Source organism: Rhineura floridana, chromosome 18, assembly GCF_030035675.1.
Source record: "Rhineura floridana isolate rRhiFlo1 chromosome 18, rRhiFlo1.hap2, whole genome shotgun sequence".
NCBI classification, from domain to species: Eukaryota; Metazoa; Chordata; class Lepidosauria; order Squamata; family Rhineuridae; genus Rhineura; species Rhineura floridana.
The window spans coordinates 949,944-965,012 of record NC_084497.1 but is presented as its reverse complement, the minus strand read 5'-3'; the positions used below and the strand labels follow the sequence as shown (position 1 = coordinate 965,012).

General features: G+C 48.8%; 1 protein-coding gene across 4 annotated transcripts in view; it reads right to left on the bottom strand.

The window, feature by feature from the left end:
* ARID3A (AT-rich interaction domain 3A) overlaps positions 1-15,069 on the bottom strand; it is a 52,543-nt gene that overhangs the window by 33,931 nt on the left and 3,543 nt on the right. The window contains exons 3-5 of one of the 4 annotated variants that reach the window (XM_061601624.1): positions 14,408-14,515; positions 6,929-7,937; positions 3,982-4,261 (exon numbers count right to left, since the gene is read on the bottom strand). In XM_061601624.1, the coding sequence (XP_061457608.1) occupies positions 3,982-4,261; positions 6,929-7,326 (678 nt within the window). In that variant the 5' untranslated portion in view covers positions 7,327-7,937; positions 14,408-14,515. The remainder of the gene's footprint in view (positions 1-3,981; positions 4,262-6,928; positions 7,938-14,407; positions 14,516-15,069) is intronic. The other 3 variants (XM_061601625.1, XM_061601622.1, XM_061601623.1) reach the window with 3 other exon arrangements.

Here is a 15,069-nt window from a genome sequence, read left to right as displayed (position 1 = left end):
CCTGGCTGCCTGTTGTTCGAGCCCCTTCCTAAACACTGGCCGGGATTCTGTGATGTCATGAAATGTTTTTGCCAACATTCCATCTGCTCTTGGGGCGGGGAATCTGCCAGGAACAGAATTCTGGTGGCTGAGCTGCTGAGGGATGATGGCGTCCTGAGTCCCCCATCCCTGAGCTAAGAAGTAGGATTTTCCTACTGCACGCAAGAAACAGAACGATGCCTCTGTTTAGAAGAGGCATTCCCTCCCGCAGAAAAAGTGTGTGCATGGGGAATGCCTCTTCTTAGAGCACAGAGGGGGAACCTCGTGAGGCCCTCCAGACGTTGCTGGGGTAACACCCTCCGGATTCTGTACGGCAGAACAGCCTCTCAAGGTGAACTCTGCAGCTGCAGGTTCAGGGTCACTCCCTTGCATTAAAAAAAGAAACGAAAAAAAGCTGTCTCCCCAGCAGCACACGCCCACGGAGCTAAGGCACATGCATGCCTCCTTATCTCTGCCGCTCCCTACCACTCCTGCTGTTATCTGTCTCGCCCCCACAGTCTCGACTGTAAGCTCTCAGAGGCAGAGACTCGTCAGCTCTGCCTAGTCCAGCACAGTGCCACTGTCCTACACTGTTCACGTTGAAAAGGAAGCCTTACAACAGCACCAACTGGCAACTTGCTTGCTTTTTGGCACATGCTGGAGTCAGCATGTCATCCCATGTGATCCACAGTTCCGAATGCGGCTCCTGGCACACTCAGAGTAAAGTCAAGTCATACAGAGATGCAGCAGGCAGACTCGCCAAGGATAGCAGGGATTCTTCTGCATCTTGAGCAGGCCAAAATTACCTATTGCTCATGGAGGCTCAGCTGGGAACGTCCCGTGCCTGAAACCCCGGACAGCCAATGCCAATGCAGCATTATGTAGGCAGTACCTAAGCTAGATGGACCAGCGATTGGACTCAGTGTGTTCCAACCACCAGGGAACCTTACAGAGACACAGCAGGGAGTCACCCAAGGGGAAGGCAGGGCAAGATTACCCCTTCTCCAATCAGCAAGGGGCAATTGGCCTTGCCTCCTCCCACAGCAGCAACTCATCCAGATGCACAACAGGAAGCCTCTTCCATGAGTAGGTCCCACTGCACTCACGAGCCCTTAACTAGAATTGGAATCATTCATTCCATGCAAGCGCGTCCGATTCAAGAATTACTGCGTTCTACCTTTTTAAAAAAGAGGATTCTTTGCACAGTTTCTAAAGAGGGTCTAAAGTAGGCAAGAACTTTAAAAAAATATAAATCTGACATATAGATTCAGAAGAGAGAGAAAATACAGAACCACACAATTTGCTCCAGGGGCCCCCTTTAAAAAGGCTCACGTTTCTTTTTCTTTAATTTTCTTTTCGCTAGCTTGTTCACAATAAAAAAAAACCCAAAACAAACCCCAGGCCTCACCTTCTACCTCCATCTGGATTCCATCTGCCGCTGTTTGGACTAAAAAAGAGAGGGAGAAATATCCCTCCCTCAACCCCCCCCCTCCCCAAATTCCCAATGTATTTACAACTCGGACATCAAAGGAGACTCTGCCTCTGGGGAGCTGGGCTTGCAAAAAGCCATTTCCTTCCATTAGCTCTAAGGCTTTTCTGATTCAATACCCAGTCCGGACTGATCAAACAGGAGTAAAAAAAAGAGACAGGCTGGAAAGAAGGGAAAGGGTTAAAAAAAGATTTTCAGGGTGGGGGAGGCTGGCGCTGCGCACTGTCTGGAGTCGCATTCCCTATCAGGGGCATACAAAGCCCCTTGCAGTGACGTTGAAAAAGAAGTTTTTACACGAATTAATGTTCCAAGATGCTCAACACCACGTATCAACAGCCCCAAACGACTGCATAGGAGAACACTTGCGCACAGGCAGCCAAAAAAACAGCATGCTTGTGTGTGGCAATGGGCAGCCAGTGTGCAACTGGGATGCTTTAGGCCCAAACGTGATCCACTGACAAATCAGGGTCAAGTTGCAGGAAGCCAGATTTCGACTGGGCATCAGGCAAAACTTCCTAACTGTTAGAGCCATACGACAATGGAACCAATGACCTAGAGAGGTAGTGGGCTCTCCGACACTGGAGGCCTTCAAGAGGCAGCTGGACAGCCATCTGTCGGGAATGCTTTGATTTGGATTCCTGCATTGAGCCGGGGGTTGGACTGGATGGCCTTATAGGCCCCTTCCAACTCTACTATTCTATGATTCTAGGAAAGCTACGTTGTGCTAGGTGCCTCAGAGCAAACACTGAAAACATATGACACCACATCAATAGAGGTTCAAATCACACGCACACACATTCCAGCATATGAGAAAAATCCAGAGGTTCATTTTAGCAAGCTTCTGGCCCACACAGAACTCTTTCTCAGATTAGCAGGCTTCCGGATCACACAGGACTCTTTCCCCGGAAATGTTGCAATTCAAAGCAACACACACACACTTTGAAAAAAGCAATTGGTCAATGTTTGTCAGACAAAAGGAAAGAGTGCTCTTTAAGGAAACACAGAATTGCTCTCTCTAAACGTCAGCACATAAAGCAAGGGAGCCTGAAACAAGCTTGTTCCAAACACCCTGGCTTTTTATTGCAGTATCCAGGCCAGGCCAGCTGACGCCGGTCAGTTTTGCCGCAGGAGAAATATTTCCAGAATAACAAGCTTCTTCAAGGACTTTGACACTGTTGAATTTCAAATGGAAAAATTTGGTGCGTTTTAAAAAAAACAAAACCCTTCTCTCACACACATTATCTTAGGAAAAGCAATAAAAGGGAAGAGGGAAGAGACAAATCCCTTTTAGATTTCCCTATTTCAACAACTTCATTTGTGCTCCAGACCAGCGTCCTTCAAGCTTTGGGGTCCCCAGAGCGCCTTGGACTACAGTTCCCGTCAGCCCCTGGCCAGCTTAGCCAATGGTCACAGATTTATTTTACTTTATTTAGCAAAATGCATATGCCACTTGATTGTTGTTGGTTTTTAGAAAAACAACAACCTCTAAGCAGTTTACAAAACAAGTTTTAAAAAATCACCACTAACACAGTTAAATCAATAAAACAGCGTAAAGGCCATGGGAGCAGCAGTCCAGCAACACAGGGCGGGCACCACACTGGCGTTTATAAAATTGCAGGCCAGCAAATGCCTACACAGCAAAATAAAAATAAGGCTTCCTGCTGACCCTGAAAAGAACCTCAACCTGAGGTCACACCTTGCTCTGCCCTGTGCTGGAGGCGCCAACATTTCCTAGGATTCATCAGCTGGTCACTCTGGACTGAGAGTTTGTTAGGACACCACTGAAAAGTGTGTGCGTGGGAGAAGTGATGCTCTGGATCTCCTGTACAGAGTGTGAGATGGGGACTCCAGGACCCCGTTTCCAACTCTAGGATTTTCCGAGTCCAAGGCTCAAGAACAGTTCAACTTTCCTTCAAACAAAATGGAATCAAGGTTCTAGACCTCATTCCAGCAATCTCAAAAGCAACATCTGTAGAAGGGTCGTCTGGAAGAGGTGCTGAATCAGGTAGCCAGGCTGGAGCCTCCCCACCACCACACCTAATGAAAACTGGCAGAAACAACTTAAAATATACAATTATGCACCCCAAAAAGGGTTGCATACAATTAAGTTCTACTCAGAGTAGAACTCCCTGACATTAATGGTGTCTCCACAGTTAGCCACTTCCATTACTTCCTATGGGCCTACTCTGAGTAGGACCAACACCATGGATAGAACCTGGAGTCTCCGCACTCTTGAAGAAATGTGTACAAGTCGCAGAACTCAAAGCTAGGTTGCAGAATTTTCTTCCGCATCAGCCAACAGTGCCAGGTCTTAAGGGTGATGCAGCACAGCCTCTCCCACAGCCAAGAACCCCACAATTAAGAAGGGAGCAATTTCTCCACCCCATCTGGGAGCTCCCCCCCCCAGTCGCCCGAGCGCTCCAAAAAGGCACCAGTCGCCATCAACAAGGGCAAAACCTTTGGCGCCCACTCACCTGCTTGAACTGTTCCTCGTATGTCCAGTCTCCGTGGTCCAGGGGCGGGGGCTGCATCTGCGGGAGGTGGGACACCGAGGAAGACAGCCGCTCGGGGCCTGCCGGCAGCCGGGACGGCTCCCCCCTGTACTGCTGGGGGGGCTGCTGCTTGCAGAGAAGCGGGGGGCCGGGGCTCGAGTGGGCCACCTCCCCGGAGCCAAGACCCTCCTCCGCCATTTCGTCATAATCTTCCTCCTCGCCCAGGTCCTCTTCGTATTCCTCATCGCCCCATTTGCCCTTCCTGTGGGGGGGAGAAGACGGGAACGGTTAAAGCCTGAGGACCCCTAAAGGAAATGAGGACTCTGCCTTATAACAAGCCGGACCATTGCTCTATCCAGATCGGTGTTGTCAACACTGGCTGGCAGCGGCTCTCTAGTTTTTTTTCCAGACTAGCGTATTTTCTCAGCCCTCAGTGGAGACACTGAGGACCGAGTATGGGATATTTGGCATGCAAAGTAGGCACACCCTATCACTGAGCTCCTGTCCTCCCCAAAGGTGACACCGTACAGTGGAAGAGCATCTCAACTAAAGCACATATAAAGCGCTTGGCTTCCCCCAAAGAATCCTGGGGAGTGTAGTTCTCTGAGGGGGGCAAACTACGGTTCCCAGGATTCTTCGGGGGAAGCCAAGCACTTTACATGTGTGGTGTGGACGTGACCCAAGGTTCTAGTCCTCATGTTTGTGAATAAAATGTTGATTTAATAGAGACACAGGAAGCTGCTTTGGAGAGAGGCAGGCATTGGTCCCTTGGACTCAGCTCTTGCGTGAATTTCTCAGCTCCCCTTTTTAAAGCGTCCACGTTTCAGAGGCCACCACTTCATCCTGTGGGAGCACATTCCATTGTTTCAATGGGCGTCGGACTGTGACTGTCACGTTATATTGATACGCTTTTTGTTTCCCCCCCCTTTGTTTTGTGAGCCGCTTTGTGTGGAAAAGCAGCGTACAAATCGAATAAATAATAAAATCGCAATCTTACAGGGGCCTTCTGGGTTCTTGAACAACCCATTTTAACCAAGTATTCAGACCAAAAATGAATCACATTTCTGTGTATACTGGGGGTGGGGCATCACTCCAAGCGCAATAGTGATTTCTCTTCGCTTATCACCTGGAAAATTTCAAAAGTCGGATCAGGAACTTAATCAAAAGCTCCAGGCATTAAAAAAAAACTAGTCAAACGGGTCTCGACTCCGGTCTCATTGTCTCCTGACCCCCAGCAAGATCAGGGAGGGTCACGTAAGCCAGAGGACACAAAAAGCAGAGAAGGAGCTTTTTGCAAGCGTTTCCTGGACATTTTCCGGGCAAGGAATGAATAATCCTTTCAAGTACATTATTCTGTTATCCCACCTAATTTTTTTAACTGATTCCTTCTTCACCCAAACTCATTCCAAAAAGGAAAGAGGTAAACAAACTCATTTAGCTGCCCAGTGCCCCCCAATACACATCTTTCTCCCCCAGAAGCAAATGGCAGGTACCCACTTTTACAGGGTGGGGGGTGCAATTCTGGGTTTTATTGCAGTGAGGGGGGAAGTCCAGCTTTCCAGCCAAGCACTGAGTGGCCCCTGTCAGTTTATTACTTATAATCTTCGTAGGATCAAAAGACGCTGACTTATACTACATCAGCAATTGGCCCACCTACCTCAGTATTGTCTACACTGACTGGCAGCCGCTCTCTGGGGTTTTTGGAAACAAGGAGCCTTTCCCAGCCCTAACTGGGGATGCTGGGGACTGAACCTAGGGCCTTCTGCAATCAACGGAGCTGCTCCATCATGGAGCTTTTCCCCCATATATGGCTCTTCCTTTCCCACCCATTTCATCCACAGAACAACCCTGCAAGGACTTTTGTTACATATCCATTGAAAACATTTGTGAACTTCTCACCACCCTGGCGGATTCCCTGGGCATTATGCAAAAGGGGCATGGCCAGCTAATCATGCTGAAATTCAAAACAGAAACACGCACATCAAATGACATACATTCCAGAATAATTACAACAAAGCAGCAGGCGGACCGACAATTAACATGCCTGGGCAAATAAAAAAAGCTTGAATCCAGCTCCAGAAAGATTGCAGCAAAGAGGACATCTAAGATTTACTGTGTGTTAACTTTAGGGCAATGTGGGGATTTGAGCCTGACTCTCCCTAGTCCATACACCTTAACTACTATTAATGAGGTCCCCAAAGCAGTGCCCATGGGCACCATGGTGCCATTGAACACACATCTGTTGCTCCCAGTTGTTTTTCATTTTTAGGATTTTTAATGCTTGCTTTTGGGAGTAGGGGTAGCCTCCTGTTTTCTGGCTGTTTGGGGTGTATAATTTTCTCTTAGTTTTTTGGGAGGATGCTGTGAGTATTGCCAGGGTTTTTTTTCCATGAAATGGGTATTTCTTAAGACTTAATGCGCCCCTGGCCTGAGAACATTGGGGACCCCGACACTTCACCATACTGGGGCAGGTGCACTGCACCTCTTGAAGACACAAAAGGCAAGAACACCCCCCCGAAAGTTCAGAACAGGATTTCTTCATGCAGCTCAGTTAAACTTTGGGATTCGCTCCCACAAGAGCCAGCGATGACCGTCAATGTGCAAGGCTTTAAAGCAGGTCTAGACAAACTCACGGAGGAGGAGGCTATCAATGGCCACGATGGCCATGCTCAACCTCCCCTGTTGGAGGCAGCAAATCCCACTTGCTGGAAACTGCAGGAGGGGAGAGCTGCTCCTGCGCTCTGGTCCTGCTGGGGGCTTCCCACAATGGGCATCTGGTTGGCCACTGTGAGGACAGGAGGCGGGACTAGGTGGGCCCCCTTTCGCCTGATCTGGGGGCAGGGCGAGTTCTTCCGTCCTTACACACAGACACACACAAACATGCAGGCACACAACGATGGGCACTTGGCTCGCCTGCCCTCATACTTACATCTCCTCTTCTTCTAAGCCTGCCTCCCGTTGGAACATGCAGCCGCCTTCCTCCTCCTCCTCCTCCTCCTCCTCTTCCTCAGAGGACTGGCTCGCCTCCGACGCAACAGGGGTGGATGCTTGGCTGAGGCCAGCCGCCGCCGCCCGCATGGCTGCCAGCGCTGCCATCTGTGCCCTCTGGATCCGGGCGCTCTCAGGCTCCCCTACCTCCTCGGCGGAGGGAGGCTCCTGGCTGTGGGACAGCGCTGCGGCCATGGAGGCCGGCAGCGCAGCAGTCTGGTGGGGCGGCGGGGCGGCCTGGGGCTGGTGCTGCTGCTGCTGCTGCCGGGACTCCATCTCTTGCTGCAGGCGTGCTCGCTGCTGCCGTTGCAAGTTCTCCATCACTGCCTGCAGCTTCATGGCCCTGCCTGCAGGGGGCGGCGGCCTGGCAGGAGCAGGCAGCGCGCGGGAGGCGGAGCAGCGCCCTGAAGGGGAGGAGCCTACGTCCTGCACGGGAGGTGGAGGAGCCGTGGGGCAACGTTCAGTCGGGGGCAACGCCGTGGGGGACGCTGGTTGGGGGGCCTTCTGCCCCAGCTGGGGGGAGGGGGCTTAAGGCGGCTTTTGAGGGTCGTGGCGTCTCAGCCGCGGCTGCACAGCACTCTGCAATCAAGGCAGGACAGTGCAGAGGTCCAACAACCCGTAAACAAAGTGGCCGTTGTTGGGGTTTTCTCGTGGTGGAGGAAACTCAGTCCTTCTCGGCCTCACGGCAAAAATGTACGTACAAAAACAATATGAATATGAATAATCCCATGCACAATATTGCCTTAGAGGTCAGCCGTCATCCTGCAGTGAAAGGCCCCACACTCTACGCAGCCGCTGTGTTGCTGCGCGCCACCCTGAACTGAAGCCACAGCCCAATCCTGCAATCAGCCCCCCAAATTCCGTCTGATCCACAGAGGCTGAAGGGGCAACAAAGGTGCTGTGGATGGTCCACCTCTTCTGCGTCATCTAGGCGTCAGTGGAAACCCTGTCTAAAACAAAGGGGGGGGGAAGAGAAATAAACATGTTAACACAATAAGGGCTAGAAACTTTAAAATGGTCTTTTCCCCAAGTTTCAGGAACCGTATAGGATTTTTCAGACAGGAGTTGGAGACAGGCAATAATGGGGTGGGGGATGGATCTTGCATGGAAAGGAAGTGAAAGAAAAATGAATGAAGTCAGTCAGGACAGACATAAACCATTAGGCCTAGAAGCTTGACTTTAGATTATTTTATTGAGGAGGGAAGAACGTTGTACCCAGAGCAAGCCTAATTAATCCTAAACTGGCAAAGCATCACAACATATTCAAACGAAAAGAGGAAGAAGGGGGGGGGGAAGGAGAAAGAATTTTGCGTGTTTTTTTAACAAAGGGGAAGGTGGAGTTAGTTTTTGCCAGGAAGAGTGCTTTGTTTTGGGTTTGTTTGTTTGAAGCTATGTTCTTTTCTGAGTGAATATGACCTTTCGACATTTATATAAAACAAGTTAGTCAGCAGTCATCAAGTTACTGGTCCAGCTGGTGGGGCAGCTTTCTAAATCAAGTCACCAGACCTCAAGAATGTTTACTTGTCTATCTGGCTGTACATTCCAACAGTGGCTGTCTGCGGAACGACCGCTGCCATTGGTGGGCAAACAACTAAAATCCACCTTGTGGTCACCTGGATACAACTGCTGCTCACCATAGGCGACCAAAGCAAGCAGCCATTCACAAATACGGTGCCAACTCTTCCCAAAGTGCCTCCCCTCTGCCATAGAGAGGACCATTTCCTCTTTAGAAAGTACAGCATTCTGGACAGCATCCTGCACCATCATTTTAAGACCTGGGCGCAGGGTGGAAGAAAAAATATGCAGGAATAAAAATCCCCACAGAAGGACGCTACAACTAAGACCGGGCGTGAGGGAGAACATAGCCATCGTTTGCTGGAAGATTCAGGACAGGCAAAAAGGAAGTCCTCCTTCCCCCAGCGCATAGTTAGAACTATGGAATCTGCTCCCACTGGAGACAGGGAATTAGGCAAGTTCATGGAGGGTTAGGCAATCAACGGCTACTAGCCAATGTGGCTCTGCCTCTGCGGTCGCAGGCTGGGTGCTTCTGAATACCAGGTCAGCAACGTCTGGGGCTCTTTAAGTTTAGAGGAAAGGCGAGTAATCAGGGACATGACAGAGGTGTATTAAACGATGCATGGCACGGGGAGAGCGGACAGAGAAATTTTTTTCTCCCTCTCGCATGACATGAGAACTCGTCCAATGAACCCGAAAGCTGGAAGATTCAGGGACAGAAGCAAGGAAGGACTTCTTCACACAGCGCAGAGTTAAACTGTGGAACTCACTGCCACTGGAAGCCACAACTTGGATGGCTTTAAAAGAGGATTGGGCTAATTCCTGGAAGACGAGAAGGCTATCAGTGGCTACTAGCCACAATGGCTATGCTCTGCCTCCATTATCAGAGGCAGGATGGCGCTGAATGCCACTTGCCAGAAACCGCAGGAGGAAAAAGTTCCTCTTGCGCTCGGGTCCTGCTTGTGGGCTTCCCATCATGGGCACCTGGTTAGACCAATCTATGGAGTATAAGACATTCAGTGGCTACTAGCCACAATGTCTACGTTCTCTCTCCCCTGTTGGAGGCAGTAAATGCCTCTGAATGCCAGTTGCTGGGAACTTCAAGAGGGGAGATTTGCTGTTGCCCTTTCCTGTTTGGGGGCTTCCCATCTGAGCAGGATGTAGCTGAATACAATCCTTTGACTGCATTGTATACATCCCTGGAATAGGAGTTATAGTCAGCTAAGATTTACTCAGAGTAAACCACTAAAATTAATGGGCCTAGGTTTGTCAGGGCCGTTCATTTCAATGGGTCCACTCTGAGTAGGGCTCGCACTGGATCCCACCCAATATCTTTTTTAAAAAATAAGCATTGCATACATTTCTTTATTATTATTTATTAAATGCACATCCCGATGCCCCTCCTTTCAGAAGGAGCCCAGGGCAGCACTTACAAATTTATAAAATGAGCGGTTGTATTTACCTAACCAAGCAAGCAAGGTGTCCCTGCAAACACGATCTAGGTTTATCTGACAGTCCCACAAAAAGAAAATAAAATAAAATATAGCCCCACCTTTCTCTTCTCCCCCCAACTGCCACGGAATGCCCCCCCATCAAGAGCCACGAGGCAGCCAGCAGGCGCCTTAACGGAACCTCTCTGACATCAGAGGAAACCAGCACCAATCAGGAGCCTCGCATCTCCAAATGCAGGCCCACTCCGTTGGCAGCTGCCTAGAGTCCTCATTGGTGGAAAAGGGGGCATCAAAGGGGAACATACCCCTCATGGTTCACTATTGGACTATTGGTTGCAGCATGTCTCAGAGGCCTCATCCACACAATACATTTAGAAGAGCATCACGCTGCTTTAAACAGTCCCAGCTTCTGCCCCCAAAGAATCCCAGGAACTGTAGGTTCTTCAGGGTGCAGAGAGCTGTTAGGGACCCCTCAATTACCCGTCGAGCTTCATAAATGTCCCCCAGAGTGGGGAAATCTGCAGAGAGTCCTGTTGAAAGATTCCTGCAAAATCTCCACCTGCAGACAATTCCCAGCTGTTGTCAACGTAAGGAGCTGACAAAGTGTAAAGACCGAGAGAGAAAGGGAAAGAAATGGAGGGACAGCTGAGCTGCCTCGCTAGGAAGAAGCATCTCCAAAGTGCTTGGCGCTGAAGACATTAATTCCTTAACGCTCTTGTAGGGGAGACAAAGCGGAAGTGCAGAAGCCCCTTGCTGGCTTCCCAAGACCCCCAGCGGGGCTTTTCTGGCCGGCTCCAGATGTTGAGATCTTGCAGCCGGAGAGAGGTTATGAGACGGGAGGGGTGGAAGGGTCCATCTATCCAGCGTTTTACGACAGATTGACCAAGGCCCCGACCTGTTTGCAAATTACAAATAAAACCTATTAAACAAGTATGGATTTATTTATTTTTTAGGGGACAACATTCATAAATGGAATCAAATTTTAAAAATGCTGCAATCCAGAAAGGTGCAGTCCAGTATGGTGCAGACATGAGGCACATCAATGCACAACATCACGCACATACTTCCGCACTAAATGTGGGGCAGCACAGAAGGCATCCTGCATCACCTCCTGTTGCCAAAGTTTAAAATGGTGTGAGCCTCCCCTGCCTAATACAACGCCAGTCAAGTGGCGCAGTTTCTGATGGAACGCCTCTCTCGCTATATTCCTACCCGTTCACTCCGCTCGACATCTAAGGCCCTTCTCCGGGTCCCAACCCATACAGAGGCCCAGAGAACAGTAACAAGATCTAGGGCCTTTTCGGTGGTGGCCCCTGAATTATGGAATGCCCTCCCAGATGAGATACGCCTGGCGCCTTCCCTGTCATCTTTCCGGCGCCAGGTAAAAACCCACCTCTTCACCCAGGCATTTTAATGTATTTTATGCTTTTTAACCTTATTTATTTTATTTCTAGTTTTCTTTTACTTTGTTTATATAATGTTTTATATTGTCTGCGCAATACACACTTGCTGTATTTTAAATATTGTGGTTTTATCATGTTGTACACCGCCCTGGGAGCTGCTAGCTATAGGGCGGTTTAGAAATGCAACTAAATAAATAAATAAATAAATAAATAAATAATGCCAGTTTGAGCATACGAAGCACACCACAGAGAAACACGCATTAATGCGTTTCCAAGCACGGGGCACATTGTCTGGACAATGGGAAATTTTTTACCGTCAAAATGGCAGATCTTCTCTACCAGTTTTTACATCTCTTTGAGGGCCAAATTGAATTTTAAGATTTGGTTATGAGGAACAAGGAAAGACAGAAGGATGATTTCCTTCCTGTGTTGGTAGGAAGTGCACAATTTGAAGATCACAGAGTACTTAGGAAGTCCTCAAGCAGTTTATTTCATATTAGGTCTTATTGTGAGCCTGACAAACAAAAATGGGGCCAGAGAGAGAAGTTTGCTTCCTCCTTAGACAAATTGGCAAACACTTTGGTCTTACTATCCTGCTCCGATGGTCTCGCTGACATGAGCCACCTCGAGATGTCCACCATCTGCCTGCGGTCACTTTCACGTGACCAGTAAACACAGAACCAAGCGGCAGGGCCCTGCGGGTTGGAGGTGGGGTGCGTGTCATTTTTTTCAACTCTTCATGTAAGCAAACCCCTGAGATTCACCCCTATGAGCAACACACAGAGCCAGCCATGGAGATAATGTTGCGGTGGGGGGCAAATGAAAAAAGCCCCTCACCCCTGACACACCAGGCCTCCATGATCACCAGCAGCGGGTGCACAAGGTATAGTGCACCACTGCAGGGAGCTTTGCAACATACAGATACGTGCACACACCTGTCACATTTATGACATTTGTGCAACAGTAGAATCAACCTATTCTGGGTTGTGGACATGGAACACCCCAAATTACTTCAACATTTCTCCCTCAAAAGAACATAAGAAGAGCCCTGCAGCTAGACCAGGCCAGTGGCCTATCTAGTCTAGCATGCTGTCCTCACAGTGGCCAACCAGATGCCCATGATTCGAGGCCCACAAGCAGGACCTGAGCACAGGAGCAACTCTCCCCTCCTGCAGTTTCCAGGAACTAGTATTCAGAAGCATCCTTGCACCTCTGACAGTGAAGGGACAGCATAGCCATCGTGGTTAGTAGCCTTGTTCTCCAGGAATTTGTCTAAATCCCCATAAAGCCATCGCTACACCCTGTTGCAAGGAGTTCCATTGTCTCTCCCCACACACAAACAGACAGCCCCAGGTACGAGATCGCCGACAGTGATCTGTACCAAAGCGGAGGTGGTGCCCTGTTTAAGCACAGCAATTCCCAAGCCACAAGAAATAGGTTAGCTAATCAAACTGGATTTTCACTGACAAGCAAGGGAGAGGGTTCCTGCTGCCCCTCTGCACGATTTGCAGCTCCAAAGCTGCGGCCCATCATTGGGCGCAACCAGATCTCCCAACTGACTCCTAATGAGGAGACCCAGCAGGAAGAGTGTGCCCACTGTGCCTCTGCACATCAGGGCTATGACCTTGCCTCCTTCCAAGGAAGACATCCCCCGAAGTACAGAGACACACTCCAACTTTTACATGCTAAACATTGTAAAGAACAGAACATACCTCCAATTTTTATTTATTTATTTAAAATATTTCTATCCCTCCCTTCTACCCTACAACAAGGCACTCTGGGCGGCTCACAATAAAATCATGCACAGTAAAAAAAAAACCACAAAAACATTAATATAGATAAAAATATGTAAGATACAATTAAGAAATCTAAGGGAGTGATATTAAAGGGGACTCAAGAGGTAAAACTAAAAAAGGGGGGAATAATTTAATCCTCCACCACCACCCAAAAAAAGAGGGAGACTCCCTCAGTTACTATAAGCCCACATTAAGCTGCAACCCTATACGCATTTACTAGGGTGTTAGGCCCAGAGAACCCAATGGAAGTTAATTCTGACCAACCATACTGTGTTACCTTTAAAGCGGGAGTATTTCTAGGCTCGACCTGAAATTTAGACAAGCGTCCCAGACGCTGTTAACCACAGATTCCCTGAATTGCCAGGAGGTTAGACTAGATGCACTCTTTGGCCCCTTTTCAACTCTGGGATTCTAGAGAAAGCTCATTCTAGAGGGGTGGAGGAAAGGAGGATTTTGTTGCAGACAAGCTAAAAAGAGATGATATATTCTTTTAAAACAATGAGCTGCTCCAAGTAGACCCACCAAGGCAAAGTTTAAAAGAGCATGCTCTTTGGAGAGGCCATCAGAGCTGGGTCTTATGAATCAGCCTCTGCGCTTAGAAAAATCCAGCATATATATTGCACAAATATATATATTTCCAGGAGTTTAAAATAGCTTCACTAACACAAGAAAGAGAAAGATCACTATGCAAATATTAACAGAGGAAGGAACTATATATATATATATATATATATATATATATAAGAACCTTTTGCAAACAGATTTTTGAAAAACCACCCCACAATGCGAAACCCTTTTCTCCACAACTGAATCCCCAGATTATTTTAATGCGAAATGTGTTTTTTTTTAAAAAAGTTACATGCCAGGCCTCCCTAAGGAACAGGGATTTTGGGGGAGCGAGGGAGGTTCAACATTTAAGCTCCCTCTGCAAGGTCTACAATGAACCGCACATGCACTTTTAACTTCAGTGAAATTAATATATATACATGTTATCACGCAAGTTTGTAACCGGCGTTGCCCTACTCAGAGGAGTCCCATTGCAATTCATGGTCCATGGCTAACTTTGGTGCCTTCCTGTCAATGGGTCTACTCCGCGCAGGAGTCGCGCGCACACGCACATTTTAACATGGCTCTTCTCAAAGGGAAAGCATTCTTTTAAGAACAAATCCGGTTGCGTTTCAAAGCACGCACATTCTGCCCAAACCACCAGCAAGTTTATATCTTTTTTATTTATTTTAAAATAATAGGGTTTTACCTTGCGAAGACGGCAGCTTGGGGAATCTCATTCTCCTAACCCCCTCCTCTCCTTTTTCTGGCTCAATGATTTTGCAGGGGGGCCCCCAGAGCAGGTGATCCAGGCAACCTGAGGAAGAACGAAAGGACAGATCCGCCCTTGGATTCCACCCCTTCGGTTCCCTGGATAAATATATTGTGCTATTCTGATTCCCCTTTCCCTCATCTGCCTGGCGCGGCCAAGTGCCCTCTGCCACTCACGCCATGGCGGCGGCCGCCTCGCCTCGCCCGGTGCCTCAAGGCGTGCTCCGAGCTGCAGGGAGACAAATCATAGGATGGCAAAATCGCAATCAGATGCAAATTCCTAACCTCTGAATCAAGGGCCAGGCATAGGAGAGGGGCTGGTCCAGCCTGCAGGGAACGTCGCTCAATTCCAACCTCCGCCAGGAAGGGGGCAGGAAAGGAAGGAAACGGGCCCGCAACCCAGCAAGGGAGGAACATAAGAAGGTGCTAGTCCTCATGGCCCTCGCTTCTGGTCTTCCCTCCACCTTCGGGATTCACCCTTGGAGGCTCACAGGTCAGTTACAAAGATCAATTTCACCACTCCCAGATTCTAGTCCTTGTGAGGTCTCAGAGGTCAATTCCAAATGTCAGTTTCAGTGTTCGGAGATTCCTCATGAGGTC